Source organism: Pongo pygmaeus, chromosome 10, assembly GCF_028885625.2.
Source record: "Pongo pygmaeus isolate AG05252 chromosome 10, NHGRI_mPonPyg2-v2.0_pri, whole genome shotgun sequence".
Taxonomy (NCBI): domain Eukaryota; kingdom Metazoa; phylum Chordata; class Mammalia; order Primates; family Hominidae; genus Pongo; species Pongo pygmaeus.
Window position 1 is genome coordinate 103,314,740 of NC_072383.2, and position 21,232 is coordinate 103,335,971.

At 36.7% G+C, this 21,232-nt stretch overlaps 1 protein-coding gene across 10 annotated transcripts in view; it reads right to left on the reverse strand.

The window, feature by feature from the left end:
• Window positions 1-7,589: 7,589 nt before the first annotated feature.
• Window positions 7,590-21,232, reverse strand: part of SLC41A2 (solute carrier family 41 member 2) — a 156,589-nt gene continuing 142,946 nt past the window's right edge. For 7 of the 10 annotated variants that reach the window (XM_054444307.2, XM_063646649.1, XM_054444309.2 and 4 more), the window contains one exon: window positions 7,590-10,382. In XM_054444307.2, the coding sequence (XP_054300282.1) occupies window positions 10,197-10,382 (186 nt within the window). In that variant the 3' untranslated portion in view covers window positions 7,590-10,196. The remainder of the gene's footprint in view (window positions 10,383-21,232) is intronic. The other 3 variants (XR_010122687.1, XR_010122686.1, XM_054444315.2) reach the window with 2 other exon arrangements.

The following is a 21,232-nucleotide window of genomic DNA, read 5'->3' on the forward strand; positions in this document are numbered from 1 at the left end:
AGATCTTACCATATAAATTTGTAAAGATATTTCCTATTCCTTTTGTCTCTCAGTTGCATAATGTTCCATTGTATGGATGTACCATAATTTATTCCACTAGGAGCCCTGAGTTGTTGTCTTATCTTTTGCTATTACAAACAAAGCTATAATAATCTTGAAGTATGTCATTACATACATGTCTGGGAATATCTGTAGAATAGATTTCAAAAAGTTGGATGCAGGGCGGCCCCTAGGATGTGTGGAGCTCCAGGCAAATATTCTTTGCAGGGCCACTGCCCTCATAGGCCATTTGGCTTTAAACTGTTTTGCAAAATTCTTGAACCCATTTGAAGCTTAGTGATTTATCAATGAAGATTTAGTCTAGTGGATAGAAAAGAGGTACTTACACATTTGGCTATTGTCCAGTAAGTGCAAATGAAGATTCTTCATAGTGTCCAGGTACCATCTTTTGTTGTTTTTTCTTTATTGTCAAATATGTTATTCCTGGCTAATTTCATATTTCCTACTGCAAGGAAAAGTTAACAATATTGTTACTAGTTGCAATGCCAGGGCTCTTCAGAACCTATTTGTATTGAAATGGTACCACACTGACATCACCACATTGACAGTAGGCAAGAAGGACACCAGTTGAAAGGGCCAGCTGTTGAGCAGTGGTCTTGAATACCTTTGGGAGAGAAAGGGACAGCCATCCCTAGAGAACTGCCTGACATGTGCTCTAGAGCCAGCAGAGGGGGTGGGGAAACCTCCCTGAGTGCAAGTGATGAAGTATGCACAGGGTAAAGGGTGACTGCTACCACCGTGTCATACTTGAATACTCTAGATGGGAGGCAACGCTGCAGTCAGAATGCTGATATAAGACAGCTACGGCTTGAGTCCAGGGGTTAACTATGGACAGTTAGTGGCCCAGAGCTCTCCACTTGCCCCGTGTCTGACATGAGAGTCACACAAAATCATGTCATTTTGGTCAGTAAGAGTAATCAACTCATCAAATTGCCTTCCTGGAACTAGGGCTGGCCATAGAATCCTGGAACTACCCTGTAGGCATGAGTCTCTGGTCTCTGGCGGACCTCAAACAAGGGGAAAAACAGAAACTGGGCCAACTGCCAGCCCACTGGCCAGTCTCAGGCTTTGGATGGCAACTTATAAAACTGTAAGGTAGGAGCTTCTGCCAACTGGAGACCATACAGGATCAGTTCCAAGTTGGGGCACCCTGCCCAGATGGCACTGCTGACTCCAGCTAGTCTCGGTATCAGTGGGGAGACTTAGAAGATTTAGAAATTAGGAATTCACTCTAAAGAAGGGGTAGGTGAATATGTGTGTGTGTGTGTGTGTGTGTGTGTGTGTGTGTATGTATGTGTATGTGTAGGGCCAGATAGTAAAGATTTTAGGCTTTCAGGCTCTATGGTCTTTTTTAAGGCTACTCAATTCTACCGTATAGAGGGAGAGCAGCCATAGACCATATGGAAATGAATGGACATGGCTGAATTCTAATAAGCTTTATTTATCCAGGCAGCAAACTGGATTTGGCCCACTGGGTGAAATTTGCCAAACTTTGCTATAAATCATGCAGCAAAGGGCCCAGCCTTTACTTGCCTAGTAATGGTAAAATTACAAGACAGGATAACAAGTGCATTTGTAATTTTGTTATATATGGCCAAATTCCCCACTACAGAGCTTTTATTCTGCTCTACCACCAGCAATTTTGTCTCCCTACAGCCTTGCCAAGAGAATGTTTTATCCAGTCTTGAATTTTTGCCAATCTGATAGGTAAGTAGTATCTTGGTGTGATTTTAATTAGCATTTTTTTGAGTGGTATTAAATTTTTTCTTCTGTGAACCATCTCTCCTCTGGTTATTTTACTATTGGGTTGCTGGTATTTTTTCCCTTGATTTATAAAAGTTCTTTGTTTGCTAAGGAGATTAACCTTCAATATGTATTCTGCATTTGTTGGATAAAGTGTTCTATAGATGTCAATTAGGTCAAGGTGGATGAGGTTGTTCAAATGCTTGAGATACCTAGTAGTCACTCAAGAAGAGTTGTCTGGCAGGCATTTGGAAATACAGATTTAAAACTCAATTGATAGGATGAGACTAGATAGTTTTGGAATAATCAGTATAGATGATATTTATAACAATAAGATGGGTAAGATCACATAGGGAAAGAAAGTAGATAGAGAAGAGATGATAAAACTGAGCCCTAGAGCATTCCAACATTTAGAGATTGAGAACAAGAGAAGCAACCAGCAAAACAAACTGAGAAGGGGCTTTTAGTAGGGTAAGGAAAGAAAGCAAAGGGCAGACTTTTGAAAGCAAAGTAAAGAAAATATTTCAAGAGGAAGGAGATTCTGTTAAATGACTTTAGAGATTAAATAAGGTAAGAATTCTTTTTAGAAATTGATCATTGGATTTGACAATGTGGAGGCTATTGGTGACTTTGACAGTGAAGATATGTTTTTGGTAAGTAAGTTTAAGAGGAAGAGAATAATTTTGTATAAGAAAGAATCTTGAGTGGCATATTTTTGTCCTAACATCAAATGACTGGTTATTTAAGAAAGAGGAAGTAAGAGGACAAAGCAAAAAAGCTAAGCATATCAAGTGTCTGAGTAAATCATGATAAGGTTTGTGAAGAATGAATTTATAAAAGCAATTTTGTGTGATCATGTTGATTACAATTAGAAGGGAATTATTTGTAAGTTTTTTCCAAGGATTGAGCTTTGATATTAAAAATACACTAACACAAAATTAAATTTTTGGTCCCCTATGCTAGAATAGCAAAGTTTTCTCGAATTATTGATCTGCTCTTAGCAAAAATTACGAGAGATTATTTTTAATTCTAAAATCTGTTTCTTTAGCAGCCATTTTCTAAACTGTAGACAGTTTCTATTTCTGCCACATTTCTTCCTGACATTCATTTAATGTCCCTAGTTTCAGGCTGAAAATGCTGTCTTCATTCAGGTTGGTAATTTCATTTAACAAGGTAGAGTTTTCCTATTGAAGCTTCTCAGATCTATTTCTCAGAAGTTCGACTTTGGCTCTATCTTGCGACATGTGATTTGCAGGTCATAACATCTTGCCTCCTGTTCTTCTTTCTCTGCTTGAGAAGGACTGAGATGATCTCTCTCTCCTTCAACTTTTTTGTCATTCCTTAACGTTTTTCTCCAGCTCCAACTCTGTCATTATAACCTGACGTAAAATGCTTATCTTGAAGGCCTGGAAAATCAGTGTTTTCTTCTAGTATAACTTAATTCTGTTGGCTTTTCTTAATGTGTCTGAATCGTTCCATGTAACCAGGAAACTTCTGATGATGTTACTAAGAACCATATATTCCCCTGCTGAAGGTACTAGTTTTCTTGTTTACATTTCTCTATAATATGGTATACATTCATAACCTTGGGCACACTCTTCCTGTGTCTGATTAAGTTCAAGTACCCTTTCATGAGGTTTGACTTCCAGATTATCTAAATAGGCTTCCCATAAGGAGAAGCAGTTACACTGGAGGAGGTTTTTATTTTTGGTAACTGGCCTAAAAAGCAAATATTTTACATTTATCAGATAATTTCCTGTTGTTGTCTTTATTTTTATTATTATGTAGAAAAATAGAGCTTTGAAAAAGTTGCTTTTTTTTTTACATTTATGAAACTTTATGTATTGCTTTTGAAGTCTTCGGATTATCACTCTGGTTAAATGAATAGCTATTATTTCACAGTAACCTGCAATCCTGTTTTGATCAAGTATTTTGAACTTTTTGACATCTTTGGCAGGCTTCTCCAGGATCAACGTTCTAAATTAAATCTTTTTGACCTAGAATTAACTTCAGGATTTTCCATGTGGGCCACTGGAGAGCCTCAAAGGATGTATCTTTCATCTTGTAGAGATATTAAGTGACTAGGCTTACTTAGTAAATTGTATGGGAAGTATTGTCAAATGATAAGTGATGCTAGGTTTTCTTTCAGTTACATTTATGAGTATGTTATTGATATGAATTCCCCAAATTGTACAAAACTCTTAGAAATCTAATATCTTATTGGCCATAATTCTGGTTATTATATTGTATGCCATAAAATAACCAAATTTCCTTGTCAATTGCTGATTGTAATGAATCAAAGTCAGATTTTTAACCATGGCTATTTTAAGTCTCTGTCATTCACAATTATTGTTTTGACTTTTCTCCAAAAGCATTCGCAATGAGTTTCATGAAAAATACTCTCAAAAGTACTCTTAAATACAGGTTTCTAATAACTGTAAGATCGATGGACTACATAAAAAATTTTCAAAAATTTAATGAAGAAACTGATGGGTTCATAAAACAGATAATCAAGATCAAGCAAAACAAAAATTAATTACATGAGATTAAGTAACTGATGAAGATGTTTTTATGTTTATTTGAAACATTATTGGTTCTTAAATGTTTTATTTTCCAGATTGAAGGAATTTTTTTTTTCTTAAGTTATCCATAGTTTACAGAAATTTGGTAAAGTGTACTTGTGTGAACAAAGATGGAAGCATTTGCTTTTCTACCTACTTGATGCCTCCAAAATGTGGGAACTATTCATGGTTATTTGCATAAATTCAGTAAAAATCTGCTTGCTATAACCGGATACAATGAAAACACTGGTTATATTACCAAGGCTTTGAGTGAAATAGATTGGAGAATGTGCATAGAATACCTGACTTCAAGGGTTCTCAGCCTTACGGTGAATAAAAACTCACTTCCTGGCAGGCTCAGGAGCCTTAGGACTTTAGGTAACATCTAAAGTCTTCCTTAGTTTGGCTTCCTAGCCTCAAGAGGTTTTTAAATTTGAGATTCCTGTGTGATCATCATAGGCAGAAATAGTTACGTTTATAAAGAAAAAGCTATAATACATCTGCTATTAGATTATAGCTCTGTGCATTGTTTTCAGGTTCTTATTTACCTATAGAGTAGACTAGATCCTGAATTCTTTTATATTCCTTTAATCCAACTTTCTTCCGTGGAATTACTAAAAACAGGAACTGCTCTGTTCCTAAATCTCTATAAGCTGAAATGATAAATTTTAAGGAAACAAGTCTTGTGCCTGATGTATGGGCCACACAAAGAGTTCACCAAATTGCCTAATGCCATAACCAGAGACATTCAAACTGCAAACAGGATAAGAAATTGACATTTTCATGCTGTAGACAGCTCTTCCCAAGATACTGGCGCAAGACTATATCATAACAAGACCCTGACCTCCCTTACTGCTACCTTTTTCACTTGGCAGGATAATGGTGTAAATTTCTTAATCAGTAGCTTCTGCCAGTAACTAGACAGACACTAATCTAAAAGATTCCTTAGCCCACTTATTGGGTGACTTTGGCAACATCCTTAATACAACTGGTGCTCACCTTTTGCTTTAATTCAACCCAGTCATGGGATACTAGATGATAAATAGCTCCATATTATTTATTGGCTAAATAAGAAAATTTCTGTGCTATTGCAAATATTACATGCTATACCTGGATAAATCCCTCTGGTAAAGTTGAAACCCATATAAGCAAAATAAAAACATAGCCACATGGTTACAACAGGTCTTACCTAATTCCCTATGGTCATTTGCTTCATTCAATTAGTTGCCTTTAAGCCTAGATTCACAGCTCAAAACCATTATGCAAACAGGGATTTTCATATTACTATTATTTCCTTTTTAAAGTTTGCACTATTACTTGTTAAATTTTTGCAGAAGTAGAACTCCTAACAGAACAATGCTGGCCCAGCACTTTTGAGACAACAGCAAACAACTATGGAACAGAAAAAATTGAACTTAATAATGGACTCCAGGTAGACTTAGCCTGAGATCCACTCCCTTCAAACCTCCCTTGTTGCTCAAATGTGGATAATAGGGTTTTGACACTGACTCCTAGCCACCATTCACTTCCTCTAACATAGGACCACACCCAGCAACCCAGGACAGGCCCATCCTGGCATCAGGGGCTATCAACACCTGAATACAGGATGATTGGTCAGTGATGCTTTTGGAGAAATATCTTGATCAAAAGGGGGGAATGTGAAACTTGTCAGAAACATAATGGAGTCACTTGGGTTAATAAAACTCTGACAAATAGAGCCAGAGAAGGCCATGAAGAAAGGTTTCTCATGCATAAATGCCCAGTAACAAAAACCATCACAAAAGACTCTGCAAAAACCACAACCTTGTACAATGGCCATTGCAACCTTACACACAAAAAATACTTCTGTGAGAATATCTGCCCAGCAAACACCTGTTCAACCTCAGACTGGCATCATGCTTGCTATCGATCCTTGTAGCCAAGGATAATTATCTCAAAATAACTCATAATTCTTCTTTAAAAACCTCCTCCTTCCTTTACCTCGCTGAATATGCAGGTAGTTCATATGCAATGGGAACACTGTGGCACGTGTATTCCCATTGCAGTGCCTATTCCTGAATATCATTTTCTTTTAGAAACCTTCTCTCTGTTTACTATTTAGGTTGACAACAAGTTTGCTTTCAGTAAAGTGCTGGGGACAAAGACATGTCTCTCAGAAAGTAAAGTCATTAGAGAAACAGAGTAGGTTGCTGGGCAGTTGGGGGTTAACTTGATGTCTGAGGTTATAAATTTAAAGTTATCTGTCAGAGGAGTTGTGTGTTTTTCATGAGCCATATTGAGCACTCAGGTACAGGCAAAACATAGAGAGCTGTCTTTATCCAGAGTTTGTGTTCTGTCCTGCCAGCATGAGAGAGGCAGTTGCAGATGTATGGACTGATGAACCAAGCAATGTAAGCTGGATAATGAGAGGAGTGAAGAAATGAGGAGAGTATTTGACCGTCAAAAAGTAGCAAAGCAATGCATTAGAGGTCTAGATATGATCAAAGCCCAATTTATTATAATTCATAAATATCATATGTATACATAAATTACCCCAGTCTCTTCTGGGAGATTTCCACACTGGCTTGATGTTCTCTAGTTCATCAAGAAGTAAGCATAACAAGATTGGATAATTATTTCTTAAATTTTATTCTTTATTTGAGTTTAAAACAATTCGAAGATGGCAGAACCCCATTATAAATGGGTACACTATACCATAGATATAAGGCAAGGAATCCCAATTACTGATTTTTTTGAGTGGCCTTTATTTGGCTACATCATTGATAGTCTAGGTGTGGAATTTTTGGACATCTACTAGAAGACATATTACCATAAGTTTCCATTTTATCAGTTTCTAAGAAACTTTATTTTTGAAAGAAAAAATGGGCAAGAAAGAAAAATGTTTTTAAAAGTGTTATCTGTGTCTAAATAAAGTGGCTGATAAATTAGTGAAAAGGAAGAAGTTTGGAAAGCAGAAGTTTTTATGTTGTATAAAAATAAATACAGTGAATTAACATTACTTAAGACTGATAATAGATTATTGTTGTGGGTAAATGAGTCATTTTATCTGTTGCATACTTACGTGAAGGCTTTCAAAAGGTCAGTAATAATTTAAAGGAATCTACATCCCTTTTATAATCGGCGAATTGGTGACTAATGTTTTTATTTTTTTCTCCTATTACATGCCTTTTAGACATTTGGTTGCTGTAACCAAGGTTGGGTAGCAGAAGAGAAAGGAGACAGAACTCTATCAGTCATTGTATTTATTTACCAGCATTTATGGCAAATGGCCAGACCTGGGCAGGGTGGTAGCAATGATAGATTTTACAAATTAAGGCATTGTTCTTTATTTCAAAATTTTCATTTACCTATATTTTCCTTGGTCTTAGAAATACAAATAATTTAGAGCTGGCAATACTCACCATCAGGATATAATAAATGGAGGTTTCTTTGTCTGAAATCGAAAAAATGTAGTAATACTCTATCGTACTTTTAAAAATCCTATTTTTGCAGTTGGCTTCCTCTCGGTGAATTAGTTAGGTAGTTTTGGTACATTTGGAGGGTCATAAACGTGTCATAGAAAGAGTACCGGCATTATGAAAACCTGGATGTTAGGGACTTCACAATTTGGTAATTTTGCAGCTGTACAACCTTAGAAATGTAAGTTCTCTGAATGTTGGTTTCCTCTGCTATAAATCAGAGATAGGAATATCCATCTGATATATTTCACAGGTACTACTGTATTAAATGATATTGTGTGTTTGTGCACTGGAATGTGTAATACAATAAAGTTGTTGATTAATGCTTTAAAAATGTAGCTTGCTCTGTATATTTTTAAAAAATCAAAATAGAAATCATTGGGAAATGTAAATGTTTATGAATCTTACAGCTCAAATGCAAATAACTTACAAATGCTTTATAATAAAATCAAAGATATTATTCATGGATTTTTTTTAAGTAAAAAATCTTTGCAGCTAAATATTCATCAACTTAAACTTATTCTTTCTTTTATAAGAATGTTCACTATGTGACATTATAACTCTCCAAAGGAGAAATTCTATAATTAGTTCAGTTCTCTGCCTTAAAAGTTTTATTATAAGGCAGAAGAATGGAATAATTAAAGTTTAAAAATAAGCAAAAATATATAACTCTAAACCACAGTCCCCTCATTTAAAAGAGCTTAACAAGAATACTTTTCCCAATATACTTATAAACAACCTAATATTTATATAATAACACAAAGTTACAATTTAAATCATGATGATCAAAGTTAATGTGCATTTTGATACCCTTATCAGCTTAAATTATTAAATATCTAACGGTCTTGAGAGATTGAATTTTAAAAAATGAACCACATGTGCTTTAAAAATGGTTACCCATTCAATAACTAAGGTGTTGGTCAAGTGTTTAGAATATAGGCCAGAGTTTTAGAAAAATTATTTGAGAAATATAGTATATATGATAGGGTCCCACGTAGAAATAAGCCTGTACAAATGGATATGTTTAAGCATCAACAATAATTGAGGTAACCCACCAACTTCTTTTTTAAAAGCGTAAGTCATGGGCTTCTTTAAAAGAGCAAATGAATCACTTGCTCATTTTAAATCTCCTATCTTGATTATATTAAATAGTACTACTTTTTAAAATAAGAAATTATTAATTAGAGTGTAGGTAACAAATTAGCTGGGCGTGGTGGCGCATTCCTGTAATCCCAGCTACTCGGGAGGCTGAGGCAGGAGAATCACTTGAATCGAGGAGGCGGAGGTAGCAGTGAGCCGAAATCACACCACTGCATTCCAGCCTGGGCGACAGAGCAAGATTCTGTCTTAAAAAAAAAAAAAAAAAAAAAAAAGAATATAGGTAACAAATAGTAAATTCTGGTCAGCAGCAAAATTTTTGGACCCAATGACAAAAACATGTCAATAAAATGTGTTTAAGAATAACTCTATATTGCTGATATTCCAACCGCACTATGATCTTTGCTATCAGCAATCCAAGATTTAGTTCTTCATCAAAAGTCTCTCTCTCTCTCTCTCTCACACACACACACACACACACACACACACATTCTCGTACAGTCTTGTCTCTACAAATGCACCTCAGGTTATCTTCTGTTTTTGAAGATTACATTTTTTAAAACACATCAACATTTTTCCAACAAATCAATCATCAAAAAATGACTCACTGCTTTCATTAACAATCTCTCAAGATCACTCAATGTTTAAAGGTTAGCCTGACAAGAACTTGCAGAGCTGAAATTGAATTGGCATCGGCACAGGGTAATTTTAGATGGAGGTAAAAGTGAGTTTATCTTATGCTCAGCAAAACATATTTAGGCCAGTTTAAATATGAGTAATTGGTAAATTTATCCTCAGCTAGCATAGAGGTGGGTATTGTTAATATGATTCAAAGCTTGGTTGGGCACCCTTCGTTTTATAGTATGCCTGGGATACAGCACATCTGTGAGACAAGAAAGGCTAAACTAGAGCTCTGCTTCTTCTAATCCTGCATTACAAATTTAATAATAAAGTACATTTCTGCTATGTTTGTGGTTTTAAAATTATTCACTGTAAACATCCTATATTCTTTCCTAATTAATTTCAGAGCTGGAACTTATATCCATGTCTATGTCAAATTATCATTTATTCTATGAAAAGCAGCACAAATACTCTTCATTCTGGTTTTGACACAAATTCCTTAAAAAAAAAATTAAGGCCATTTAATTGAATCAGGGCCAACTGAAGATTACCCTGGCAAAAGTCAAACTACTGATTTAAGAGTTTTGAAAAAGAGCCATAAGTGGTTGTCGTGTATTTTCTTCCTTGGTAACTTGAGAGCAGTTTGTAGAATTTATTAGTCTCCAACATCTCCATCTCGATCTCCAATAAGCCAAAGAAAATGAAAACTTAAGGCTAACAGAGCTGTCCCGAGCAGATCACCCAATGCTGTTAGGTAGGGGATGGAGAAACTATCCGGGTCCTTTCCTTTCCTCCAGAAGTGATGGACCATCCAGTCAGCAATCCACAGCAAGGTAAATACCTAGAAGAGAACACCAGAGATTACTCCGGCTGCCTGGACATTCCTAGCCCATGAAACATGGCCACAAGCCTAAACCACTGGCTTCTGGAAGGGACCGCATGTGTCTAAGTCAAGAACCATGCTTGAAAATAAGAAATACTTGGTTGACAAGAATATTTTCATTTCACAAGAAAAAAAACAGCATGTATGTTTACAGGTACTAAAATTTTTCTTCAACTTTTCATATAGATCTCATTCTAGCCTCCCAATAGCCATAATAATTTGGATATTTTAATAGCACTGTAGAGTTTCCAAAAGACTGTTTTTCTATGTGATAAACCTGTGAAAAAGGAAGACATTATGAAGAAGGAAATAAAAATTTAAATAAGGAATTATTTAACAGTCTCCTGCTGCAGGTATATCAAATAAAATAAAGACGGAAAACTGACCATTCATTTACTAATTATAAGGCCATTTGTGACTTGTCGAGGAAAATTTCAGTGCAGTAGTAAGACCAATAACTAGAAGGTAAATGCATTTAGAAATGGCTCATCTATGTAGTTATAGACAGATATATACATAAAATGGAAATATTTTAAAAGATTATTCAAACATGAAGGTGTTGTATATAAATATTTTCTAGAATATCAGGAATATAAAGACTTTTGTGAAGCTTTGAATTTTGGGACCAGATAAATGTTTTTTTCTTTGATCCACCTAGAGTAGGGGGATTTTCTTTTTTTATTTATTTATTTTTTATTTTTTACTATACTTTAAGTTTTAGGGTACATGTGCACAATGTGCAGGTTTGTTACATATGTATACATGTGTCATGTTGGTGTGCTACACCCATTAACTCGTCATTTAACATTAGGTATATCTCCTAATGCTATCCCTCCCCGCTCCCCCCCCACCCCACAACAGGCCCCGGTGTGGGATGTTCCCCTTCCTGTGTCCATGTGTTCTCATTATTCGATTCCCACCTATGAGTGAGAACATGTGGTGTTTGGTTTTTTGTCCTTGCGATAGTTTGCTGAGAATGATGGTTTCCAGCTTCATCCATGTCCCTACAAAGGACATGAACTCGTCCTTTTTTATGGCTGCATAGTATTCCATGGTGTATATGTGCCACATTTTCTTAATCCAGTCTATCATCATTGGACATTTGGGTTGGTTCCAAGTCTTTGCTATTTTGACTAGTGCCGCAATAAACATACATGTGCATGTGTCTTTATAGCAGCATGATTTATAATCCTTTGGGTATATACCCAGTAATGGGATAGCTGGGTCAAATGGTATTTCTAGTTCTAGATCCCTGAGGAATCACCACACTGACTTCCACAATGGTTGAACTAGTTCACACTCCCACCAACAGTGTAAAAGTGTTCCTATTTCTCCACATCCTCTCCAGCACCTGTTGTTTTCTGACTTTTTAATGATCGCCATTCTAACTGGTGTGAGATGGTATCTCATTGTGGTTTTGATTTGCATTTTTCTGATGGCCAGTGATGATGAGCATTTTTTCATGTGTCTTTTGGCTGCATAAATGTCTTCTTTTGAGAAGTGTCTGTTCATATCCTTTGCCCACTTTTTGATGGGGTTGTTTTTTTCTTATAAATTTGTTTGAGTTCATTGTAGATTCTGGTTATTAGCCCTTTGTCAGATGAGTAGATTGCAAAAATTTTCTCCCATTCTGTAGGTTGCCTGTTCACTCTGATGGTAGTTTCTTTTTGCTGCGCAGAGCTCTTTAGTGTCATTAGATCCCATTTGTCAATTCTGGCTTTTGTTGCCATTGCTTTTGGTGTTTTAGACATGAAGTCCTTGCCCATGCCTATGTCCTGAATGGTATTGCCTAGGTTTTCTTCTAGGGTTTTTATGGTTTTAGGTCTAACATTTAAGTCCTTAATCCATCTTGAATTAATTTTTGTATAAGGTGTAAGGAAGGGATCCAGTTTCAGCTTTCTACATATGGCTAGCCAGTTTTCCCAGCACCATTTATTAAATAGGGAATCCTTTCCCCATTTCTTGCTTTTGTCAGGTTTGTCAAAGATCAGATATTTGTAGATATGTGGCATTATTTCTGAGGGCTCTGTTCTGTTCCATTGGTCTATATCTCTGTTTTGGTACCAGTACCATGCTGTTTTGGTTACTGTAGCCTTGTAGTATAGTTTGAAGTCAGGTAGCGTGATGCCTCCAGCTTTGTTCTTTTGGCTTAGGATTGACTTGGCGATGCAGGCTCTTTTTTGGTTCCATATGAACTTTAAAGTAGTTTTTTCCAATTTTGTGAAGAAAGTCATTGGTAGCTTGATGGGGATGGCATTGAATCTGTAAATTACCTTGGGCAGTATGACCATTTTCACGATATTGATTCTTCCTACCCATGAGCATGGAATGTTCTTCTATTTGTTTGTATCCTTATTTCATTGAGCAGTGGTTTGTAGTTCTTGAAGAGGTCCTTCACATCCCTTGTAAGTTGGATTCCTAGGTATTTTATTCTCTTTGAAGCAATTGTGAATGGGAGTTCACTCATGATTTGGCTCTCTGTCTGTTATTGGTGTATAAGAATGCTTGTGATTTTTGCACATTGATTTTGTATCCTGAGACTTTGCTGAAGTTGCTTATCAGCTTAAGGAGATTTTGGGCTGAGACAATGGGGTTTTCTAGATATACAATCATGTCATCTGCAAACAGGGACAATTTGACTTCCTCTTTTCCTTAATTGAATACCCTTTATTTCCTTCTCCTGCCTGACTGCCCTGGCCAGAACTTCCAACACTATGTTGAATAGGAGTGGTGAGAGAGGGCATCCCTGTCTTGTGCCAGTTTTCAAAGGGAATGCTTCCAGTTTTTGCCCATTCAGTATGATATTGGCTGTGGGTTTGTCATAGATAGCTCTTATTATTTTGAGATACGTCCCATCAATACCTAATTTACTGAGAGTTTTTAGCGTGAACCGTTGTTGAATTTTGTCAAAGGCCTTTTCTGCATCTATTGAGATAATCATGTGGTTTTTGTCGTTGTTTCTGTTTATATGCTGGATTATGTTTATTGATTTGTGTATGTTGAACCAGCCTCGCATCCCAGGGATGAAGCCCACTTGATCATGGTGGATAAGCTTTTTGATGTGCTGCTGGATTTGGTTTGCCAGTATTTTATTGAGGATTTTTGCATCAATGTTCATCAGGGATATTGGTCTAAAATTCTCTTTTTTTGCTGTGTCTCTGCCAGGCTTTGGTATCAGGATGATGCTGGCCTCATAAAATGAGTTAGGGAGGATTCCCTCTTTTTCTATTGATTGGAATAGTTTCAGAAGGAATGGTACCAGCTCCTCCTTGTACCTCTGGTAGAATTCGGCTGTGAATCCATCTGGTCCTGGACTTTTTTTGGTTGGTAAGCTATTAATTATTGCCTCAATTTCAGAGCCTATTATTAGTCTATTCAGAGATTCAACTTCTTCCTGGTTTAGTCTTGGGAGGGTGTATGTGTCGAGGAATTTATCCATTTCTTCTAGATTTTCTAGTTTATTTGCGTAGAGGTGTTTATAGTATTCTCTGATGGTAGTTTGTATTTCTGTGGGATTTTCTAAATTTTCAAACCCCTGAAGCAGTAAAAGAAATTTGGGACTAGAAAGGATAATGTTCACTGGTTTTGGACAAGTTGGCAAGTATAGCACAGTGGTTAAAAGCACTTCTTTACAGCCCTTCTCTATTGTCTACTAGCTGACTGAAGGAAAGTTACTCAACCTTTCTGACTCTATTTATCCAAATGAACATTAAAATGGTACCTACCTTGTAAGAACGTTCTGAGGATTAAATAATATACTAAATAATTCAGTGCCTGGCACACAATAAACTTTCAATAAATGTCTGTTATTAGTCTATTTTAACAGTATTATTCTTACTACTATTTGTGGCCCCTGGTATGTGCAGGAGGAAGCCCACCCCAGGTCTAGGGTCTAGGCCAAGAGACCTTTCACTAACCTGGCAAGTAGGCCGTGGGGGTGAGGCATTTGCCTTGGGACCCAAACTACTGTGTGCTATCATTTTAGCTCTAACACCTTTACCAGGAAGGAGAGTGGCTTGTCCAAACATAGGAAGACATGTACCTATTCCAAATGCATGAATTTTACATGCCTTTGGATATCTGTCAGAGAGAGGTTGTACTTTAAGCCCTATTGTCTTTTGCATGTGGTCAATTCTTCATTAGTGTTTCACTGGTAGAGACTGTTTTGGAATCATATAAAGTTTTACCAGGACAATCTGTTTTGGGTATGGAGGAAGCATGGAATATTAGAAAGAATCCTGGAGTTGGAAGTTGTAAAATCTGGATTTGATTTTCAGTTCTGCCTCTGGGTAAGTTTCTTACCACTCTGAGCCTAGTATTCTCATTTGAAGAAAATACGGGGCCTAATATCTGCCAAACTTACTTTGAAAGAATAAGAGCCTTGGTTTAGGGGGATGAAAGGAAAGGCAAAAAGGCAGCATGATATCAAGTTCTATCACTAAAAGCATAGTGCACAGACTGAGAGAAAGAGAGTCATCCCATGGGACCCCCCAGTGAGCCAGGCCACATCTAGGCTCTGTTTTGGATGCCCTATTTTCAGAGAAACTGGTTCACATCTGCATCTTCAGTACCTAGCAAAGTGACTAACTTAAAAAAGTAGACAACATCTGATTGACGGAATGCAAATCAGCTTGAGACACTGTCATATAGGAGATTCCTATGAGAATAAGAATTGTTTGTCCTGGGCAAGGAGGATAGGAGATGTGAACTTAAGACAAAGGTTATCATGTCAGCAGATGCTAGGTTTATAATATGTTGCTTCAGAGAGTAGAATGTTAGGTTAAAGAAAGAAGAAAAGACCAAAAGCAGAACTTAAAAAAAAATTTGGCTATCTATAAATAGAACAAGTTATGTATTAAACTCAAAATTACTGAAGTATATGGAGGTAAATTTACCTCCTGTATGGAGGTAAATTTACCTCCTGTATGGAGGTAAATTTGCTGATTGAATAAGTAATGTATACAGGAGGAAACAATAGTTTTTAAAAGAATGAGGGTAGCTAATTTCTCTGGGATTAGCAAGAAAAATAAATGAATAAATTTATATTATATATTATAATATTACATGTTTACGTATTAACAATGTGTTAAATATATACTTATATACACAAATTTATATATTATATGATACATACATCATTTAGTAATTTCTTGTATAATATCTGCCCTGAATGATTTTTCTAGAGTAAGGTTGGCAAACTACAGCCCATGGGCCAAATTCAATCTGCCACCTATTTTTGTAAATAACATTTCATTGGAACGCAACTCAACCCATTGTTTACTTATTGCCTATTTAGTCGATTATTCCTTGCCACATTCTCAGGAAGTAGGTAGGTTTACTATTCCTAATGTTCATTTGGAGAAATTGAGTCGGAGAGGTTAAGTGGCTATGTAGTTGCCACAGACAGCATATGGTCCACTAATCCTCTGACATATAAAAAAAAAAGCTAAGGCAAAGTCCAAGAAACCTGCCCACGATCACACAGCTTGCAGGTGGAGTCAGGCTCAAACTCACAGAGTCCAACACTAAAGCCCATGTTCTCAACCATCACTACAGTACCTTGTTTTAGTAAAAAAGAACTTACATTGATGAGAGCGTAAACTGGTACAACTACTTTGGAGAACAATTTGGTAATATCTATTAAATGTGAAGATGTGTATCTCCTTAGTTCAGCAATCCTACATAGAAATAATGATTTTTTTTTTCCTGTGCCACTGGGGAAAAATAAAATTTTTCATGGCCAAAGGATACTAGCTCAGGGGCTCTGCTGACTCTAGGTCTTCCTGTTGCCACCCTAAGGACTGAGAGGACCAGTATCTTGGTGTACTTACGGAAACCACACAGGGAAATTCTTACACAAGCATACTGAGAGATGTGCAAGAGTATTCGCCACGTCTGTTGTAAGAGCAAAAATCGTGTCTATTGACACAGAATGGCTAAATTCACTGTTAAGTCACACAATTGAACACTATATAGAAGCTAAAATAAATGAAAATGAACTATATAAATCAACATGAATATATCTCAAAAGCACAAGTTGAATGAAAAAAGCAGAAGACTATGCATATCATTTTAATAAAGTATAGAAGTATAAAACTATGTTATTTATAGATATATACATTTGTAGCAATAGTATAATAAATAGTTTAGTATAATGGCAAGAATAGATGCCAATTTAGAATGCTGATAACTGTTAGGGAAGGATGAAATGAGCACAAGAAGGGATACACAGGAGTTACCAACCATATATATGATGCATTTTTTTAATTTATTTTGAAATATTTGCTTCAGATCATTGATAAAGCTGAGTGGTAAATACATGGTTATCTTATTTCCTATTACTTCGTGTATGTTTATATTTCATAATTTTAAAAAATGTAAACCGTTGGGTTAATGGTAACTCACTGACCAGGGCCGCATGAGCTACAACTTAGAATATCTACTGAGAGGGACATGTGAGAAAAGAAGTCAGTATGTCCCTGTAGAATCCACGAAAGGTTTGGACTTGGAAGTATTAGATGGTGCTGAGGCTGAAAGCAAGGCTAAGTCCAAAAGATTACTTACGTGTCTGTGTGTAGAGCTAGCTCCACATTCACCATTTCTGCAAACTGTCCTCTCCATGTAGGAAAATAGAAGGATGTTTTCTGGAGAAACTGAGTGGTAGAGATGCAGGACTCAAAGACACTAGAAACTTTGAGGTACTAACTGAGAATCAGGGATAATTTAGAGTCTGCATACCTAACCCGAGGATTCCTCCAGACTCGTATTTTGTTCTGAGAACAGTGGCAGGCAGGAGGATGACCTCCAGAGAGGAGAGTAGATGCTCACATTTGGAGGCCCCCAGTTAAATGGTCAGTCCCCGTGTCCTTTAATAGTAAAGCATCCAGTCAACAGCCCACCCCTACTTCCATGTTACTTAACCTCTCCATGTCTCAGTCTCCTCCCCGTTCAAGACAGAGATGTGATGTGAATGTTAAATAATGCAGAATGGTTAGAACAGTGTTTGGCACATTGGAAGAACTTAAAAAAGCTTTGCTATGATTTTTAAAAACAGGTTATTTATGAAGAAATAAGAATCTGATTTTTTTCAACAGCAACACTGGGAGACAAGGAGTAACATCTTCAAAATCCTGAGAGGGAAATATTTCCAACCTATACATCTGTGCCCAATTTATCAATCAAGTGTTGGGAATAAATGAAAGGCCTTTTATGACATGCATGCACTCAGAAAATATTTCTCCCATGTTCTCTTTCTTTGGAACTATCTAGAAAACGTGTTGAAGCAAAATGAGGGCTTGAACCGAGAGAAAAATGGGATTCAGAAAATGGAAGAGGCAACATAACAGAGCAGTGAGAGAAGGTTCCAGGATGACAGCTGTGCAGTGGCCCAGGGCACCAAAGCCAGACCAGGAGGGTGGAATGCTCTGGATACCAGGTCTCCATGATAAAGGCAAGTGAGCAAATTATCTGATATAATAAATAAACTTTTGAGGGGCAAAACACTAATTTAGGTATGTGATAGCTGTTGATGGAGAACTTGCAAAAAAAATCAAGAAATTTAAAAATTCAGGCCAGGCACAGTGGCTCACACCTGTAATCCCCAGCACTTTGGGAGGCCAAGGAGGTGGATCACCTGAGGTCAGGAGTTTGAGACCAGCCTGGCCAACATGGTGAAACCCCATCTGTACTAAAAATACAAAAATTAGCCAGATGTGGTGGCGCATGCCTGTAATCCCAGCTACTTGGGAGGCTGAGGCAGGAGAATCGCTTGAACCCAAGAGATGGAGGTGGCAGTGAGCTGAGATCGTGCCACTGCACTCCAGCCTGGGCGACAGAGCGAGACTCTGTCTCAAAAAAGAAAAAAATAATAAAATAAAAAATTCAGAAATGTAGAAAACTATGCAAGTGGAAAAATATGGTAATTATCTCCAGAAGAAAATTAAAAAGAGATAAAGAGAAAGAAAATAGAATACACTACATGGCTCTGTGAGAAATGACATTTATAAGTCATAGTAATAAAACAATTTATTAAAAAAAAGATTGAGCATTACTACACTAGGAGGATGGAAGGTGGGGAAATAAGGCACAGGGCAAGGTAGCAAAATCCTCGTCTATGACAACTAGAAGTCAATAGGTAATTTCTCAACTTAATAAAGCAAAATTAGCAATCCAAACAAAATATAGGGATAAATAACAAAATAAATAGCTAAAGGAGCTCTGAAGGACTATTAGTAGTTAAAGAGTTTTACACAAACATACACACACAATTTAAATATATATGTATATAGCCATATAAATACAAATGGGTTTTTTGTTTTGTTTTGTTTGAGACAGAGTCTCGTTCTGTTGTCCAGGCTAGAGTACAGTGGCATAATCTTAACTCACTGCAACCTCTGTTTCCCAGGTTCAAGTGATTCTCCTGCCTTAGCCTCCTGAGTAGCTAGGACTACAGGCGCACACCACCACACCCGGCTAATTTTTGTATTTTTCATAGACATGGGGTTTCACCATGTTGGCCAGGCTGGTCTCGAACTCCTGACCTCAGGTGATCTGCCCACCTTGGCCTCCCAAAGTGCTGGGATTACAGGCTTGAGCCTCCGCACCCAGTCACAACTGGCTTTTAAAAAATTGAAATAGAATAGAATGGACTAGAATAGAAAGTAGCATATGTAACACACTGTAAGGGTATTTCATAAAACTTTTTTAGCTATGAATTTACACATATTTATGTATGTATATGTTTCAGAATAAACATATTTCTTACAAGTGCTGTGGTCAAAACATATGAAAGCTACTCAGTCAGGCATGGTGGCTCATTGGGAGGCCAAGGCAGGCGGATCACTTGAGCCCAGGAGTTTGAGACCAGCTTGGGCAACAAAGTGAGACCCTGTCTCTAAAAAATTATAAAAATTAGCCCCCTGTAGACCCAGTTACTCAGGTTGAGGTGGGAGGATCCCTTGAGTCCAGGAGGCAGAGCTTGCAGTGAGCTGAGATCTCACCACTGCACTCCAGCCTGGGTGACAGAGCAAGATTGTGTCTCACAACAAACAAACAAACAAAAAAACACTACTCATCTAACATACTCATCTTACAGATACACCTTACATGTTAGGTTGTAGGGATCTAATGTGTCAATCCCCAAAAGAAGAAAACCATGTCTTCTTTCTGTTTGATCCCTTGGTTTCTAGCAAAATACTTACACATGATAAATGAAACAAATGTTTGCTATTGAAGAAGCTCTATCACTGAATAACTGTTACTGTCAACAAGTGAAAAAAAAAAAAAAAACTCTCCAAGTCTTAGTTTCCTCATCTGTACAATGAGGTTATCATTACCTACCTGATGGACTGATTGCCAAAATTAAACAAGATAATATAGGTAAAGGGCTAAGCAAATGCTTGGTTTATAGTAAGTACTCAGTAAATATTGGTGCCATCATCACTGATACATCAATTATTACACTGTCTCAGAATTTATGGACTTTATTTAAAAGATTGTTGGAATAGAAGTCTGGTTTCTAACACTAACCAGTTACATTTGTCACTTCTCTGATCCCTCAGTCTTCAAAACGAATAAATTTATGTCTTCATAGTCTGTTCTAGCGCTAAATTATAGAGGTAAGAAATTTCATTGTGAACTATGCAGAAATTGCTCTATTCACCTTTGTGATATTCCCTCTCTGCCTTTGCAAACTTTCATTCCATTTATTGGATTTACTTATACAATATGAATAAAGTTATCTTCCCATGCAATTTATTTTTAAAGGTATTGTGATGACAAAGTTCAAGCAGGTTTAAATTTATTCGTTTTTTGCAAGTTAACAAAAGATATCCGTTTCCTTGGAACTCTGTGTGTAATTAATTATTAAAATGACAACAAGTAGCAGGCACTTCTTAAATGCAACATTTTTTGTTTTAAAGCTAAATGATAATTTAAGATAATTTAAGGAATGTATGCTTTTCCTTGGGAAAGCACATTGGACACACCAAGGGTAGACTGTGTTTTTATATCATCTGTTGTTTATGAAATATGCATAACCTCTCTAGGTAAATATGCCTTTTGAAAAGGCAACTTTGTAACCTCAGCTAATTATGCACGTTCTAAATGTATTTCTTGGAATTTAAATAAATATATAAAGTACAAAATATATATATTTGCTTTGGACGATATTGATTCCTTCAGCCAGGTCCTTCTTTGAGCTAGAATCAACATTCCCTTGTGTTAGCATCCACTTAATGCCTCAACTGCCAATAAACACCTTCTATATAGTGTAAAGAAAGATGATTTATTTGGGAGAGGAATGCTTAGAAATATGATACAAATAAACCCGAGAAGTAGCAAATTAATACAGTTCTTCCTAACCCCTAGCTTTACAAAGGTTGAATTCATGTCCTTTACAAAAAATATGCTTCCCTAATCCAGGCTTCCAGGCTGGAAACCCTACTCATTAAAATCTAATATTTAAATGTCTGCTAAGAATAATTTAGTATTATCAATCAGCAGGAATTCAGTCTACTTTTTATATTCAGATATAAGCATCTTTTCTTTGGCTTGAACTATTTTGTTGGCTGGCAGGTGGGGGAAGGTGGGAAATAAATGGTGTTGCTGAAAAGAAAACTAATGTTTGATTACCTTTTTTCCTCCTGGGTACTATGGTGGGTATCATTATCTCTATTTTCAGAAGAGAAAATTTAGATGCAGAAAGGTGAAGTGGTTGCTCGGTAACACAGCTAGCAAGTGGTAGAGTCAAACCCAGGTCTGTTTGATTCCAAAGCCCACACTGCTTCCCCCATACCACATTACCCCTG